Source organism: Rosa chinensis, chromosome 6 (assembly GCF_002994745.2).
Source record: "Rosa chinensis cultivar Old Blush chromosome 6, RchiOBHm-V2, whole genome shotgun sequence".
Taxonomy (NCBI): domain Eukaryota; kingdom Viridiplantae; phylum Streptophyta; class Magnoliopsida; order Rosales; family Rosaceae; genus Rosa; species Rosa chinensis.
In genome coordinates, this window is record NC_037093.1 from 46,569,740 (window position 1) to 46,588,024 (window position 18,285).

At 38.8% G+C, this 18,285-nt stretch overlaps 2 protein-coding genes and 1 long non-coding RNA gene across 3 annotated transcripts; all 3 read right to left on the reverse strand.

The window, feature by feature from the left end:
* Nucleotides 1-1,438: 1,438 nt before the first annotated feature.
* On the reverse strand, nucleotides 1,439-2,308 carry LOC112168786. Its single transcript, XR_002924417.2, has 2 exons — nucleotides 1,849-2,308; nucleotides 1,439-1,767 (listed from the first exon to the last, which is right to left on the reverse strand). It is a non-coding gene; the product is annotated as an uncharacterized LOC112168786 (long non-coding RNA).
* A 1,991-nt stretch (nucleotides 2,309-4,299) lies between these two features.
* LOC112172432 (cytochrome b561 and DOMON domain-containing protein At3g25290) lies at nucleotides 4,300-6,173 on the reverse strand. Its single transcript, XM_024309775.2, has 3 exons — nucleotides 5,441-6,173; nucleotides 5,018-5,260; nucleotides 4,300-4,790 (listed from the first exon to the last, which is right to left on the reverse strand). Exons 1-3 carry the CDS (start codon nucleotides 6,059-6,061, stop codon nucleotides 4,518-4,520), a joined length of 1,137 nt encoding a protein of 378 aa, XP_024165543.1. The 5' UTR covers nucleotides 6,062-6,173; the 3' UTR covers nucleotides 4,300-4,517.
* Nucleotides 6,174-10,138: 3,965 nt separating this feature from the next.
* LOC112172433 (auxin-induced in root cultures protein 12) lies at nucleotides 10,139-11,061 on the reverse strand. Its single transcript, XM_024309776.2, has one exon. It carries the CDS (start codon nucleotides 10,987-10,989, stop codon nucleotides 10,282-10,284), a length of 708 nt encoding a protein of 235 aa, XP_024165544.1. The 5' UTR covers nucleotides 10,990-11,061; the 3' UTR covers nucleotides 10,139-10,281.
* Nucleotides 11,062-18,285: the final 7,224 nt, after the last annotated feature.

Consider the following 18,285-nt stretch of genomic DNA (forward strand, 5'->3'; position numbering starts at 1 on the left):
TTCTAAAGTGACTCACACAACACAAACCTAACAAACTATTGTAAGAGTGCACTACAAAAATCAAAATGCCAAACACATGGAGGGAAATATACCGCGCCCATAGCATTTTGGCTTAAAATGTTGCTGCCTATATTCCAACTTCACACAACAGAAAAGTATAACTTCTGTTGTCTAATTTCTACAACTTGAACTAGGTTTACCTTGTGGAAGACATTCAAGCAAGCTTCCTCAAAATTTGGCATTCAGTTTTCAATCACACAACGGAAACCTCAAGCACCGTTGTATCAAGTAGCCCAAATTTCAGATTTCAAGAGGCAACCAAGACTCGAGAGTGGAGGGAAATCTGCCGCTCAATTTTTAAGGCTCAGACGACGGACCATGCTTAATTCCGTTGTGCAATGTAGTTCCGATAAAAAAGTTATCACTTTGTTGGCATTCACACAACAGAATATAATCAGCACCGTTGTATGATAAAACTGACTTCAACACACAACAGATGATTTGTGTTCCGTTGTGTGATTAGTGTTGTGTGATTAACTTTTTGTAGTAGTGAAGCTTCATCTTTAAAAAGAGTAGAAACTAAAAGATATGATGCCCAATTACCGAAACCGGATAGAAAATACATTGGAAGGGCTTCCAGATCAATTCGATAGTTTTGTCACTCACTCACTTGTGTTATTCGCAATATAAAATGAAGTTTCAGAGGATGGAGTAGAATTCCAACAATGGATCACCAGAGTAATGCTCAGAGATCATCACATATCAGTAACCATTAACGAAAGCCAGCCAGGAGCACAATGAACATTGTATTGCATGCGCGGCTAGGCTAGGGTTACAATCATCATGCATCTCCATACTCGGTGGTCCATTACTTACTGCTTACCCTATACTGGGTCGACATAAGTTATCAAGCTATTGTATATTTGCTTCTATATTAAGCACTAGTCTCTTATATGTACAATATTTTCGTCCAAGTTTGAATATTCTGCATGCATTTTGAAGTGGACAGCTAGCTACTAAACGAGATCACAGTGAATGAGATCTCAAAGGACGATGGAATTGAACACCTCTTTAGGTTTGGGAGTCTTTTCACATATAATATATCGATCATCATTGCATCACCATGACATGGCCCCTTATATCTGATATAAACAATTTGGGTTGACCACCTCCATAATTGCTGGTCGTCGTTCATGACGTCAGTCCAAATATATAATAGATGGTATTACGATCTAGTTTCATATGTTCTCTTACGCCACGTTTGGTTCGAGGAAATGAAGCATCATAAAAGAAAATTTGTTCATTTTTTGCGTTTGGGATGCAAAAGGAAATGAAATCGTGTCCTAAAGGAAGGGAAAATAAGTGGGAAAGTGGTTCCTTCCAAATCTCAAAAGAATCACTTTCCCCCATTCTTTCCTTGCATTTATTACTCACAACATATTATTTTATCACTTTTTTTTTTGGGTCAATTGTATTAGAAGATCCAAAGGATCAAGCAAAATACAAGAGGTACATAAGAGTGATAAGACCCCAACAAAAGAGGCACATAGGCCCAGATAAAGAGGCACATAGGCCCAGCAAACATAAAATAAAACCCACAATGGGTCAAACCCAGCTACCTGCCAAAAGCCCAAAGAAAAATTACAAACCCTAATCCTATCAAACAGCCACCGAATCTGCTGCCGCAAAGAAATACCACCGCTGCATTCATGCCGCTCCATGAACAGAAGCCACCATCGTAGAACCAAATCATGCCACCTCCTCCACCTGTTGGAACACACAAGGGCTCAAGACCAAGAGAAACAAAGTAACCATAGAGGGTGTGATTGTCGAAGCAATCTGAACAACCTCTTTAAAGTGGACAAAAATCCGCCAACGGGCGAAAGCTTGCCTAGATGTGGTGGAGAAGTCAGCAGATCTGGAAGCAACCATAGTCAATCCCGTCCAAAGAAAGCTTGAACAGATTTGGGGGTAGAACTCAGAGAGAAAAAATTGGTGACTCGAGAGGAGATTTGGTCTGTGGAGAATGAGAAAACGTGGGATGGAGAGGAGGTGAAGATGGTGGTGAATATGGAGTTTTCCATCACTGGAAATCTCAGATGAGGAAAGAGAGGAAGGTGGTAAATGATGAAGTGAGCAGATCTGGTCGAGAAAAGAGATTGGGTGAAGGTGGAGATGGAGGTGAAGGTGATGGGGGCAGTGGTGGAGGTGGTGGCGGGTGGGGTGGGAGTGGTGGTGGACTCTCAAAATAATTGCAGATCTAGAGAAGATTTCTAGAGAGAAGGAGAACCCTCTCTCTCTCTAAATTTTCTCTCACGATGGCTTTTTCCTCACATAATTAATTACATTATTTTTCCTATTTTATTACATTATTTACAAACTTTTTAACAACTTTCCTGATAATTTTCCTTAAGTTACCAAACATCGGAATGGAAAGTTGTTGGGAAGGGTAATGAAATTTCTCATCCCATGGGAAAGACAAATGAATTACTTTCCTTTCCGTGAACCAAACGAGCCCTTAATCTGGAAAATTATAGAAGGATCTCCTGAAGATGAGAGAAACAATTTTGATTTTGTTTTTAATAGTGATTTGTAAATAACAGCTCAATACATTATACACATGAGGTGAGCCGGGACAGGCGCCCTCCTCAAGCCCCAGTTTCCTTAAATTGAGGTAATTGACTGGTTGGTTTGCTTCGGACCTCAAAATCTCGAGTCTTACTCATCAGTGTTAAGTCTGAATTATGTCTCAACTGGTACTCAAATGCAGTTCAAAACTACAAATTAACTGATCAGTTTTTTCTTAAATTTAACTGGTAGTTCAATTTCAGGATGAGTGATTGTGCAGATTATAAGGTGGGTGGGTCACTGGTCCTCATCAAAGAAAGATGGCTTTATAAAAAGTATGATTGGTCTGAGCAAAGCACTTTAGGTTGCAGTTTATTTGTATACTCTAGCTTAACCAGTAGACACCGATCGAGTGACTGGGTGTCCCGCACCATATGCTTCAATTCATTAGGGAATATCCCACCTATTTCACCTTGCTTGTTATAGGTAATTAACTCACCAATCTAAAAGCACAACGCACGTGTTTTACTCCATTTTAACTCTCCTTCTGCATTTGTTTCTTGAAGCTCTCTAGGTCCTCACAATACTCTTAGAACAGTCCCACTTTAGTCAAAAATTACTAATTTCACCAACCGTTATGTCAAATTCAAGAGCAAAGAGTGTTTTAAATCACACGATTATCTTTAACCTACCAAAAAGGTACAAAAGAAGAAGACGGGTAGTTGGTTTGACTTCAGATGCTAATGAGGGCATCTGTAATTTGTAAAGTTTAGAAGAAACTGGAATCTGTAACAGTAACCAAAAAAAAAAAAAAAACGCAGTAACCCAAGAACCTTTCCCTAAACAGTTTTTTAAACTCTCTTTATGCCCTTTAATTTTAATTTCTGATAATAGTGTCTTGCTAGTGAGAACACAAGTGTCCCCTGCAAAAAGAGGCATCTGCTTCCAAGTAACAAGGGAGGAACTAAAAGCCATGGATCACATGGGGATCAATCAATCACAGAAACACAGCTATGGTACAACAGCAATCAAAAGCTAGCAGGAATAATCAAAATGATGAAAGCAGCTAGCAGTGGGGACCTAAAAGAAAGGTCAATATGATTCTCAAAGGCAATAGCTTTTGCTGTTGTAGGCAACAAATGAAATCTACCTACTCACCAAAAGACACATCTATTATCTATATTTCCCAATACCGTCAAGAAATTTCCTAGCAAGAAATTGACCAATTTGAATCATGTGTTTACTGTTGCAGTGCCCATCACAGATCAGATAAAATAGAATTATGAAGTGCTGGATTAGTCACCAAAACATATATAATGAGCTGTCGAATTGTCCGGGTCTTTATCGTGACAAAAGGCATCTAAGATGAGCTGCACTAATTCTCTTCTTACGAATGGGTTACAATTACAGTACTAATTAAGCTATTTTTACCCTGCCGATTGTATATAAAATATGTGTTTATCTTTCTCATTACACAGTATGTCAGTATTGATACGCAGTGAGAAAAAGTACGCGACCAATAGACTTGACATGACTTATTGAAATAGGATGAACAGAAATTAACGAGAAATCAATGTATTACATGATGATGTTGGAATATAACCCAGATTTCCAAATAATTCTGTAATAATTTTGATATTGGTTTCTATTTCAGAGGAAAGCTAAAAGGGTTAAAAAAAATTTTTAAAAAAATTAAGATTCTAACTGAAAATTAAATTACTCGCAGCAAAATTACACTAACCAAAGAGGCAATCGATAAGCATGTGGGAAATTGAACTTCACAATATAGGTGTATATAATAAATATGAATCCTAAATAAATAAATCTGTTATACAAGCAAGAGACGGAAGAAAATCCAAGGGATAATGAACAAAGCGAGGCCACAAGGATATTACAAGATCAGTATATCTGCAATGGGAGACCTCGATCACCCTTGTCGACTGTTGACTTTATCCATCGTATGGCTTGGTGGACTTACTTGACCTTCTGTTTAGTACAACAATCCAAGTCAATATTTCCAAGACTACGGCGATCCCACCCAACACACAGATGGCAATTATGTAAGCGGTTTTCCAATGGTTAGTAGGATTTAGAATGTCTAAGCCTTTGAAAATATTCACAATGCCAAGCACTAGAATCGCATATCCAACGCTGTGGTGGTAGATGTTCCAGTAGAGCCTGTACTTGTGATCCTTACCAGGTCTCAAGAACAATGCAAGCATCTGTAAAAAGTCCAAAGACGGCAATTCCATCATAAGAAAACAACCAAAAAACTAGGTAGCACAACAAACTAATCTGCCTCAACATGCCTAAACAAGATCACGGTACTGAACAAACAAATATAGCACCACACAACAAATATTCAGAGTTTCAAATTCTCAATGCTATCAAGTACCAAATCACTTTTATCCGTTACTATTGTGTGCACAAAATTGGGTAAGAATTTTACCTGCACAGTTGCAAAGGTGAAGAGGGTAATTCCGATGTTGCGGTGGGTGGTGTATTCACCCCTTCCAAGCTTCAGTCCGGTGGCCCAGCCGGCGACACCGATGGCATAAGCAGATATTTGGCAGGATATATGGAGATAAAACCATGCAGGATCCGCAGACGGAAAAGTCCTGATGTACCTTGCTATAATGATCCCCAGTGGAAACAAAAACCCCCAACTCACAGCATTCAGAATTCCATGAATCTGAAACACAAAACAGCCAAGGAATCCCCAACTTTAACAAATTGATCAAATTGCCAAAAAAAAAAAAAAAAACTGATTAAATTCATTCTCTCCCTTTACTCAAAGTTTCAGCTTTTAAGCAATTACAACTATTCTAAAAGTTATTAGCAGTTATGAAAAGAATTTGGAAATTAAACTCACATTCCTGTCCTTCAACTTGGGATCGGCTCCGGCCCCGGCGACACCGGCATTAGTTCCGGTCAAGGTGAGAGTCCCTTTAGCCTGAAGATTGGGTGCATCAAAAGCATGCTTCGCCGGAAACCCATCTACGACGGACGGCCCCACCTGCCAGACGTGGTTCACCTGCCCAGTCTTCACCTTCACCTTGGCAAACAACCGGAAGACCCCGCCGGAGGACTCAGCGGCCGTGTCCCAGACGTCGAAGGCGAGCTTTCCGGGTACGATGGAGCTGTAGGAGCTGATGTTGAAGGTCTTGACGGCCATGGCGCCGGAGGAGGTTTTGTAGGCGAGGAGCGTTTGGGCCCCGGCCATGCCGGTGCCGGTGGGGTTGATGGCCCAGGAGGTCCATCCGGCGGGCTTGGCCGGCGGCGCGATGAAGGCGATGGCGAGAGTGGAGTTGGCGGAGTCGTAGTACCAGTGGAGGGTAGAGCTGAGGGTTGGGAGGTCGGCGCATTGGGTGTAGAGCATTTTGTTGGCGAAGGACTGGGAGGAGCAGCTCTGGGAATACGCGGGTGAGATTAGCAGAATCACAGTCAGTGAGATTAGCATCGCCAAGTTCTGGTTAGCACAAGAAGAAGCCATTGTTGGGGATAACAAACGCTCTCTCACTAAAATTTTTGGCGGAATATATAGAGCAAGGAGAGACTGATTCCGTGTGCGCTAGTGTTCTGAGTCAATTGAGTCTCCTAATGAGAGAGTGACGCGTGTGAGATGCTTTGTTTTGGATTCCACGTGGACCGTTGGCAGCGCAAGTAATTTATGGAATGGAAATTGAATGAAGGAACCAAAAATCAGGAGGCAATAAATGGAAATTGAATGATAGCGAAGTAAGAAATAAAAAATATAGACAAATATAATTCAATAGGAGCTTTCTTTGTTTTAAGGACTAAAATCACAATCAAGCAGAGTTTGATTCGATTTATATTGGCAAAGAATCAGTTAGACTATGATTTGTATGATTTTGGAATATTTACACGTGTGGGATTTTGGGAAATTGTATCCCTTGCCCGCAGTGATTTTCTGCCTAACAAAGATATGATTGAATTGAGCTGATGCAATGTTTGTGTCAGGATTACCTCAATAATAATATTACATAATTTTTTTTGTTGGTTAAAATATCTATTTCATTAATTGTTACACAAGGAGGTTGGTGTTGGGTTAGGAGTTAGGACTATGTACGCTAGATAGAGAATCCAGTTCTCTTTCTTTCACAGAAGTCTATGCTTGAACAAAATTCTCAACAAAAACACATAAAAAAAAAAACGAAAAGAGAGAGATGCTTGAACAAGGTTGACATTTTTAAATTGCGATGGAGAAAAATATTAACATTTTTTTAGAACTTCATATACAGTTGACATTTTATGACTAATGAAATTAAATGGAAAAATCATTAGATTCCCTTGGTATCAGAAAACCGATTCATGCATGTTTAACTTTTTGTTTTTTTAGTTGGGATAATAGGTAGAGCTCATTGGTTATCCAATGTATTAATATCTAATACCAGTTTTAACAATGGCCCGAATGCTTCTGGATGGGATTTGAGTGCTATTGGAGGAGTATTGGATGCAGTTAGATTGCTTATGCAGGAGTTTGAAATGATTTCTTGGAAGCATGTGAAGAAACGCTCCAACTTGGTAGCTCACAAGCTGGCGAGATCAGCTTTATCATTGGTACAAGCTATGTTCTGCAAAGATGTAGGGCCTCCTTGGCTCCATGATTTAATTGATGCTGTTTAGTCTGTTAGCTCTGTGGGGGTTCTCGTTTGAGAACAATTGTCCCCATATTGATGCATTTAACTGAGTTAATAAAATTCTCTTTCAATCAAAATATATATATATATATATATATATCTAATATACTAATATAAATTGCTTAATAATATGCAATTCCTTCTTGTAAAAAAAAAATGCATGTTTAACTTTTAATTGCTTGGCCAAGTGCAGGATTCCAGTCATAAAAGTTGTGTGAAGAAATTACGCACACACTTAGGCTCCTCCTTTAATCAACCTATGAAGGCAAATCTCTTTAAGGGCAACTTAATCCCCTCCAATAAAGAAGATTTAGTCTAGGTTTTAGCCTGATTTGTTTTCCAAATCATGTTCATTTAGCTTTTCTTAATAACCAAGTGAATGGGTTTTCCTAATTGTTTTTGCAATGACAATCGATAGATTCCAAGATGAATAAGTAATGTCAATTTCATTACTTGGATGCAGTCAAGGAAACAAGTTGTTGGCATGATTGTCCGAATGATTCTTAATGTAAGAAGTGAAGAAATTTTTGGACTTTAAATTTTGAACTTCTTTGAAGATGAGAAAGAGTCAGACTTGTAAGAAATGCGTCTATGAAATGATAGCTCTTGATGTAAACAAAAAAGAAAACAAACTTACTTGAAATTCAATGAGAATGCATTTGCATGTGATGAACAAACAACCGTGCATGGCACTCAAAGGTCACCACCAGCCTAGGGTCTTCCTCCGACTGGGTTGCAAATATACTTGTTCGATCGCCTCCTTTAACCAGAAATGGTGGCTAAGCTAATTGTAAAGATGGAGAATGCTCTGGGCCACCGTTTCTCCCTTCGATGTCTAACAAGATGTCCAGGTTTAGAAATTATTGATATATACCGTTACAGTAAAACAGAAGAAGAAGCAATAACAAAACGGACACAGACATTATATTTCACCTCCACGTAAAATACGGATGTCTGACCGATCAGTATATAGTTGATTGCCCCTAGTTGACTTTAACCTTTGAGCTAAATATAACCTGGAATGTTCTATTTTATTCATACTTGTATGACATTTTACTATTTTACATATACGGTAAAAGAAGGAAATTAAAAAACAACAGCAAAGCACAAAACAACAAACTTTCAGACACCCTGCAGTCCTGCACCAGAAAATGAAACTTTCATACCCTAAACAACAAATTTTAACAAAGAAAAAAGAGAAAAGAAGAAGAAAAGAAAGAAAAAAACTAAAAACAACTACAACTAAAACCTAAGAATCAAACATAGTGAGTCACCAGATAAACAAAACAACAATTAGGACGAACTTCAAAAAAAAAAAAAAAAATTCTCTTCACGAGTTGTATGTATTCTCACAACTAAATAAGAGAATGTTATTCACACTTCTTACAACGACAAAATTCCATATATAGCAATTAACTAATAAAATAATGTACTTGATTGAAATTTGAAAACCCCCGAATTAAGAAGGGGCGTGAAACGGGGAATGGGATCAAATAAAAATGGTCCCAATTATTCATCGAAGAATCCAAGAAGCCAAGTAGCTGGGGGTTTGGCTTATTTGTTAATATGTTAAATTAAGTGGGGTTTTTTGCAAGGCAAGAAACCGACCAGGTACCGGGACTAGTGGACGATCGCTCACTAAAACATAATTAACTCTTTCTTAATAAACAGTTGAGCATAACTGTGTCATGCACAAGTCTCTGCAAAATTATACTATAACGTTTATATTGAATATCTGATATTCTCGTAGATCTAAGACAAAAAAAGCGTGCCCACAACGAACCGTGTGTCTGCATTTAAAATTGATTAAGGAAATATCTGGTAAGTTTTGTACTGAAGCAGGTGCACTTGGGCATGTAGGTCACTCGGGTGGTGGCTTTTTGGACCATTTCGTTTTTGGTTTCATGGAAAGGACTATTCATCTTATCTTAAGTGGTAGTTTTCCAAATAAAGATGTGCAAAGCTCCAAAAGGATAGTGGTTGCGCTGAGACGAAAGAGAGGGATCATATTGTGGTGGTAGAGACATGTGGCCGGGCTATCCAATCAGGTTCTTAGGGTTATCCAATCAAGTTCTTAGGAGAGTATTTTGGATATTTCACTTTAAAAAAAAAGAGGTAGTTTCAGAATACATGTAAAGTTTGGTGTGTTTTGATTGGGCAGCCGCACGGGTGTGTTTTGATTGAGCAGCCGCACCAAGTGACCGTGCGGCTGCCGTATAGAAAAATTTTCGTGGTGGTAATGGTGGCTGTCTATTAAAAATCATTACTATCTAACCGTTTCACATGAGAATGAATTTCGTAATTTTTTGGTGTTTGAGACGAGAGACCAATGAAACCAGACCACATTCATTTCTTCAATTCCAGGCCATAAAATGAAAATTCAAAAGACTTCTCTTTCAATTAGTGACCCTTTTCGTCTCTATGAAAAAAATAAAGCAACCCTTTTTCATCGATAGGTCAATTACCGACTAAAATAAGAATCAATTTTAAACTATTTTGTTTATAATCACACATCATAATTGTTATTGGAGAAAAAAAATTACTATTAATATTTGATCATCAACACAAGTGTTCTTTTTGTAAGTAACTGAAGCTGGACCATATGTAATTCTTTGATTTTTGGCCAAAAATCAAAACTCTTTTTTTTTGCTTTGAGTGCTTCATTTCAAAAAAGAGACCCACTTTTGTCTCAATACAAAACAAAATTGAAGTGACACTTTATGTTTATAGATCAATCGATAAATCTAACGTATTCCACCGGACTGGGAATCTTCTTTGAATAACAAATCATGAATATGAACCATATGGTAGTTCAAAAATTGTTTAATGATCCGTTCTTGCAGATCGTATCACAGTTTGATAAGCAAATAACTATTAAGAAAGCTAGGTAGAACCGTAACAATGATCTATAAATAATAACAAGCAAATGGGACTAATAACTAATATTATTCTTCCACTTAAAAATTTCTGAAAGCCCCATGTGGGAATACAAAGAAAATCTCCGACCCCAAATTCAAATTCCAAAAAAAAAAAAAAAAAAAGAGGTCCAAATCTAGAAAACAAGAAGAGTCCCAAGGCCCAAGAGCAAAATAGAGAACAAACCCACGTGTCCTCCTTCACGAATCCTCAAGGGCGCTCCACTCGTGGGACTAGCCGCGCTGCCACTAGTGGTGTTTGTGGTGTTGGTACTGGCGGTGCCTGCCAATCTCAAGAGACCGTACGCGGCGAGATTTTCCTTGCCCATTTCGTGCTTCATGATGAAGCCGTTGGACTGGTTGACTCCAGGGCCCACCTGCCAGACCTGGTTCAGCGTCTCTGCCTTCTCCGGAACCTTGACGGTGGCGAAGAGCGTTAAGGTTCCGTCGGTGAGCTCGGCGCTGGTGTCCCAGACGTCGAAGGCCAGCTTTCCGGGAATCAGTTTGTCGTAGGATTTGATGTCGAGGGTTTTGATCATGGGGGTGCCGTCTTCTTTGGTGTAGGCGACTATGGCTTGAGCGCCGGGCATTTTGGTGCTGTTGGGGTTGATGGCCCAGGCGATCCAGCCGCCGGACTTGGGAGGTGTGGCGATGAAGGCGACGGCGAGGGAGGAGTTGGAGGGGTTGTAGGTATAGTGGAGGTAGGAGCTGAGGGAGGAGAGGGCGGTGCAGTTGCTGAAGGACTTGTTGTTCTTGAACTTGGCGGAGGGGCAGTCGGCTGACTGAGAGGGTAAGATTAGCAGAGCCGAGAGGGAGATCAGGAGGAAGGGAGAGAAGGAAGCCATTGGAGAGAGAGAGCGAGTGAGAAATTAGTGTTTGCTTTGCTCAGTGACCGTAAAATTAATGTAAAGGAGCATTCAGTAGGGTTATTTATATCCATTGCTGGAGTGAGGTGGAGAGAAACGTGGTGCTTCACTGCTTCGTGATTGGTGCTCCGAGATTTTAAAGCAAATGCACGCATATTTTGATAATCGCCAATTTATCAAGGTGTCAATTAATTCATTGTTTATTTAATTGGTAATTGTCTTTTATTTGGATCAAAGGTAATTATATTACCAATAAACTATTTAAAATTAAAATATAACAAAATAGGTTGTGTACTATTTATAGAATTATGTGAAAACAAGTAGTAAAGGATTAGATTGTAACCAAAAAAAAAGTAGTAAAGGATTAGATCTTAGTTTGGAGGGTCATATTTTAGACGAAGTTAAACAATTAGTTAAGTATTTTATTGTTTGTAGTTGGTAATTTGTGAAACATGATTGCGACAAGGTTGCACATCGCCTCGCAAAGGAACTCTTCAAGTTAAGTCAACCTCTTTTGTGTTTGGAATTAGGCCTAATTGGCTCAATCAGTGCGTCAATATGGATTTCGATTGTGAATTCTAAATGGACAGACTTCTTTTGAAAGCTCTTGTTACCATTCTGATTAAAACAAAAGTAGTAAAGAGTTTTAAAAAAATTCAGTAAACAATTGTCTTAAATTCTAACAATTTGAATTAAATCGAATACGAATCATTCATTTACTTAAATATATGCATATACAACATGTAAACAACTGCAATTCATTCTAAGGTAGTGCTCACCATACGATTGAAACCTCAAGTTTCTTTACATTCTAATGAAATACCGATCAAGTGTATAAAGGCTAAAAATCCTTTGTTTCCTAGTATGGGGATTCAAATTTGCTCACCACTTTTATTTTGTGGTGATATCACCATCCTATTAAAACTTATCACGTCATATAGAATTAATTGAAATTATTTTTTAATAAAATATCATGATTAACCATAATTGTGTTTTATAACACATGACAATTTTGTGTTGAGTGGTGGTATCACTATCAAAATATTGGTGGTGAGCAAATTTGAATCCCTAACACGGTGTGTGTATTGAAAATGGGTCGCGACTCACGAGCACTAAATGAAGATATCCCCAAAAGGAGATTTAACTAGGGGAGACATGTGGGCTACTTGCATAATGCAGAGAATACCGTTAGATGAGCACTAAATTAGGGCAGTGAATTCATGGGGGTCGTCGGTGGAATGGGGATTGGTGAATTATTATGAATACATATGAGAAAATTCCATCTAATTAAGGATTTGTTTTTCTGGGTCGACCTCGTAATAGCAGGACTTGCTTTGCCTCCACTTTTATGTTGGAGACGACTTTATATTTTATCTATGAAAAAGCAAACATGTGAACAGTGCGACATGGAATTTGATTCGTCCTTTCTGAAAAACTACACCGGGCCACCCAACCTTTCTAAGTTTCTAACCAAGGAAGGTAATGGAGTATGGACGGAAAAATATTGTGCGCATGTGAAAATGGTATATGCTTCGATGTTTCGATCTTCTTTATATGAGAAAACTCAGAAAAGAATGAAATCCCTTTTTGTTTTTGTTTTTCACATTTTCCTATGTAATCACTTATCTCAATTGAGTAAGAGGTTTTAGTCGTTGGAGATTTTGCAAAAGAGGTAGCTTTTGGATACTATTACATATATTTTTGAAAGAAATTTTGTTTTGCAGAAATCTTATTATAATTACGTAAACTTGCTTATATGAGATGTTTTTTTTAATCCTAATTGAAACGTACAAGTAAAGAGAGTGTGAGTAAAAGATTGAAGAAATAGTTCGTAATAATTTTTACGTTTACATGAATCATTAAATCAATTTATAACTATTTTGTATGTAATATGATGTGTGGGTTGTTTAGTCATAGTCTATCATTCTATTGGGTTCAAATGAAAATCATATGCGGTTCAATCTTTCAATCTTCTTTATGGGATTGATGGTAAAGGAAGTGGAATCGCTTTTTGATTTTGTTTTTCACTTTTTCCTACATTGTAATTCCATGTCTCGATTGAGTAAGAGTTTTGTTTTAGTAGTTGAGATATATTCTTAAACTCTTGCAAATAAGATAACTAACGGATAATTTATATAATAATGAGAAGTTGCCCGTGAGCTATGACATGCTGGTAAATTATAATTCTAACATTATTAAAGGTCATGGGTTCGATTCTCACTGACATATGTAAGGGTGGAGTGGGTTAAGGGGTTTTATGTTTATTTTTAATTATAATGAGAAATTATTATATAGTACCGGATCACCGATCACCTTTGTGTTGTAGTCCGGATTAATGTGATCGGTTTATTTATAAACCTTTTCTTCTCTTTTTTGCTCGTGTATTCACCTCTGCTAACATGCCAAGATAGGTCTAGTTCACTACTTGGTAATGACACATGATATTTCAATACCCACAGAATAATTACTCAACTACAACATATTATTTTAGAAAATTTCTCAATTTGAAGAAAATGTTTGATTTAACTTCCATTACTATTTGGTCTAGTGACATAAGTCTCCCATTTGTAAGTGGAATGTCGTGAGTTCGACTCACAATAGGCTAGTTACTGTATATGAGTGTTGATTTGATAAAATAAAAAAATGTTTGATTTTACTGTTGATAATTTGGCTTGACTTTTTCATCCTAAGATATGTACAGGTAAGTGCATGACGAAAAGATAAAATAAGTAGTATTACTTTATTTATTTATAGTATACAGCTAGACCTGATGAAAACAAATCACAGTGCACAAAATTCAAGTAGTTCTCCAGAAGACTAAACTTTCCTTTTCCAATTGGTAATTTCGAACGCATTCCTCTCATTTGTTCTACTGTCAACCTAAAGCACAATTTCTATTTTTCGCTATACTGTCAATACCTTTGAACTTCCTCTGTGATCTCAATTTGCAAGTTTTTCTATTTATTTCAGCTCCTCTTTTCGTCTGATTCAAATAATCTTGTTAGTAGAAATTAACTATTTATAAAATAAGGTCAAGATAACACCAACAAGTTATTGACTCTCACATGCATCGAAGGCCTTTTTTCTTGACTTTTGCACGATTTGTTGGTGTGTTGACTTGCACGTTTCTTCAGCCTGTAAATTCCCCCGTCTCCGGATTTAAATAGTACGTTTGCGTGGTGATCGATCTGAAAAATAAGCAACTTTTTGAAGTCATGAACATTAGGAAAAGTGGTTTCTAATGGACAAGGTTCACTGAATTATGACTAGAATTCTTACAGAGACGGTAATGTATTGAAAAAGAGCTTTATGAGTGAAGAACATCTTTGAGATGGTTATGTATCAAAAAAGATCTTCAGTTCTTTATGAGTGAAGATCTTTGTAGCGTAGATCAGAAAATTAAGTGTTGCATGGACTCTTTTTTTTTTTTGTTAGTTTAATTTTGTTGAAACAATTAGAAGGTTAGTATGTTGTCTTTTATTGTTTTCATAATTACTTTTTTTCATATTTTAAGTTTGCATCGAGCTACACAACTCTAACAATATCTACAATCTATAATAAACGAGATTTAATATTTCTCACAAATTATCATTCTTTTGAGAGATATCATGGTTCATCCCAACTCCACTTTCAATTAATCATGATTTTTGTTTTAAATCGCTCCACTTAGCCTCCGAGTAACTCTACCTTGTATGACTTGTCCCGGTCAGACCTTTGGGTTTGATTTGTATCACCTTAAGAACTAACAGGTGTAGGGTTCATCTTGAAAATCCTTAGTATTGGAAGGAGTAAAACATATCTTAAACCAAACAGGCCGGTGCATTGTTGTACGTTGTGCCTTTTTTCCGATACGAGATTTCCATTTCACATATATCTTGAATTTACATCGAGTTAAACAGCCCCACACCCTCATTAGTCGAGAAGATTTTTTTTCTAGATTTATGACTACGTAACGAGAGATATGTGGCGAAACTGTCAACACTCAACCCGACAATGCAATATTTTGGTGAATCACTGTTGCGATCCAAGAACATTGAAGTTGAAAGAGGATCAAAGTAGATGAAGAAAATAGCAGGAGAAACGACAACATGTGAAATTGTGAATCACTGGTTGACATATTCCAGGGTTACATTTTCCTTGAATTGTTGACACTTAACAACCAATACCCCATTGAAGACTTCGGCACACCCAACAGCCACACTGATTGCAACTTATGATGTGACACACTTGATTACCGTTGCAGAATTGGACACAACTAATGAACACGATGATGATCATGACCGGCCAGGATTTGATTTGTTAGACCCCAAATTCAATCATGAGGAGATGGGGAAAGGGCCATTGAGCAGCTGTTGTTCCATAATTGTTTGAGGGAAACATGTACGAGGAGAGCTTTGTTGATGAGAATCAATGAGTATAACTGGGGGACGTAATACCAAAGTTTTATAAAATACAATGATAAACTCCGAAAGTACCTATGATTTGATAACTTTTTTTTTTTTTTTGGAGATAGGGTCAAATCGGCTGTCCTTAAGTCATGACCATTGATGAAATCATAGAATACAAGGGGGGGGGGGGGGGGATCGACATGGTGCCTAAACCCCGTATGACAATAAGCTTTGAGAGAAAATCCCGAAATAATATCAGGATTCCCTACTAATCCTGTGTATTCTAACACGCACCAATTAGCAAAGAGTGCATCATTGGCTACTCCATTTGCTTTACAATTTTTGAGACATACCGGAAAGATAACGCTCATGCAGAGCCATAATACAATAATATTAACTTTCCCACTATGTTGCCACCGAAAAATAAATTCGGTGACACTGAATTTCATCCTGCCACTAGGAGGCTGCGACCATTTGACAATGCAAGGAACTCGCCGCTGTCCTAAACCAGACATGGCACTCAAGGTGCACAGATCGGGACAAAACCTACCTCGTCCTACCCAAAATTGATAGTGACTTATTAATGGCATAAAGCCAACAACTACTAGAAAATAAAAGCAACAATGAAAAGAAAAAACCAACAAGCAAGAGCCCAAAAGTTTGGTCCAAGCCTAAACAAAAATCAAGACTGCAAGGAGAAGGCTGCGGCCCATAACCCAGACCCACAGTTGCCTCTGCACACCTACCACCACCGTCGCACTGTTCTTCCCCCCGGTAAGGCCTTCCCTGACGTGCCTCCAACATCACACCACTATCCAAGGTCAAAATCGACTACCCAACCCATCTCTCATACGAGAGCTCGGACCATCGCCGAACCAACCAACCCAACCAGCGCCGTTCCTTCTCAGACCAAAAAAATACTAGATCCGAACTCTTCCGATCTGGGATACTAACACCTGTTGCACAGTGATCTCGAGCATCCACAGAGCTCGTCTCCCTTCCACAGTCACACGACTGCATAGCCAGAGAAGAGGCTGGGGACGGCGCCGATCGATCCATCCGTAGCCCACCACTGCACGCCGCACCGATTCAGCCTTCGCGAAGATCTCAACCCAGTTGACCCCATCAAACCACCACTGCGACCCCAACTCCTCCAATTTCCTTGCCATCATCTTGATCCAAGTTAGGACTGAGGACATCACCCCAAGCCAATCAGCCATAAAGGCTTTTGAAAACAAGCCCGTCCGACGACAGTGTCACCGGGACACGCCGTCGGACGGAGGAAGAAATTTTTGTGAAGAAACCCTAGCGGGAGGATGGGAGGCAAGTTCGGAGGCAAGTTATGTGTATTTTCGATTTGATAAGTTCTTTAATCTTCGTAATGAGGTTAACTATAGTATTAATTAGGGAAAATTTCACAAACAGTACACCAAGTAAAGGCCACTAATAATTTTTATACATAATGTTCCAAACCGATCATTTTGGTATACGGACTCTCGATACCGACCCACTATGTAGACACGACGTCAATGACGCCGTTAACTCTAATGTCATTATATATGCATTTGTCAAATGGTAATTTAGTACTATCACACTCTGGCTCATTTTTTCGGTTAAAAAAAAAAAAATCTCCTGATCTCCTCTGATTCTCTCCTTCTCTCTCTCTCTCTCTCTCTCTCTCTCTCTCTCTCTCTCTCTCCCCCCCCCCCCCCCCCACATACCCAAACCCAGAAACCTCGACCCCGGCGACCACCGCATCTCCTCCACCTTCCAAATCCATACCCACAAAACTTAACCCCACTTCTAATCCCAGCCCCATCCCCACCACCGATCACCACCACAATCCCTACACCCATCTCCGGATCCACCACATCTGCCTCCGTTAGCCTAACAGTTCTCACTCCTTGCTTGGCCTTCAACCTCGCCTTCTCCGTCACCGGAAACTGATTCCACTATGGCTTCCACTCTGGTTTTACGTCACGTATGACCAACATATTCTCTCCTCTTATTCTTCGAGCAAAGCTTCGGTGCTCTCATCACAACCTCTTAGGATTTTCTAGCAAATTGAGATGTAGAGAGAGAGAGAGAGAGAGAGAGAGAGAGAGAGAGAGAGAGAGAGAGAGAGAGAGAGAATCGCTGAGATGAAGGTGAGAAGAGAGAAATTGGGTCTGAGAAGATGGGTATGCGTGTGATTGATTGGTTTTGATGATGAAGAAGAAAGATTCAATTGGAATTGGAATTGGAATTGGGGTTTTGGATGATGAGTTGCGAGATGGATTACGATCTATTCAGTCGAGGTCTTGGGCGGCTTGGTGGCGGAGCAAGTCGGGTTATGGTCAGGAAGGACCGGAAGAGGCAGGGAGAACCTGGAGTTGTTGTAGTTGTTGTTGTTGAACACCGGGATTAGGATTATGATAATGGTTGTTGATTCAGCAGAGGTGAAAAGCTGTGGTTGTTGTTTCAGCAGAGATGAAAAGCTGTGGATTGATTAGGTTGGAATTGCAGAGGTGATCAGGATTGGGAGGGAGGAAGAGAGATGGGTGCCCATAGTGAGAGAGAGAGAGAGAGAGAGAGAGAGAGAGAGAGAGAGCCGGGTGCTCAGAGTAAAAAACTGAAAAGACCATATTACCCCTCAAATTAACGGCGTCATTGACGTTGTGTACTGATAGTGGGTTGAGTTTCAAATTTCGTGTACCAAAATGATTGGTTTGGAACTTTATGTATAAAAATTATTAGTGACATTTACTTGGTATACTGTTTGTGAAATTTTCCCTATTAATTAATTTGTTGCATGACACTCCCGACTAATAAATTTTTCTCGCTAATTAGTGTTTATTTCCGGCAGTCAGCTCTGTTTATGATCATTCTGTTAGTAACTATTCGTATT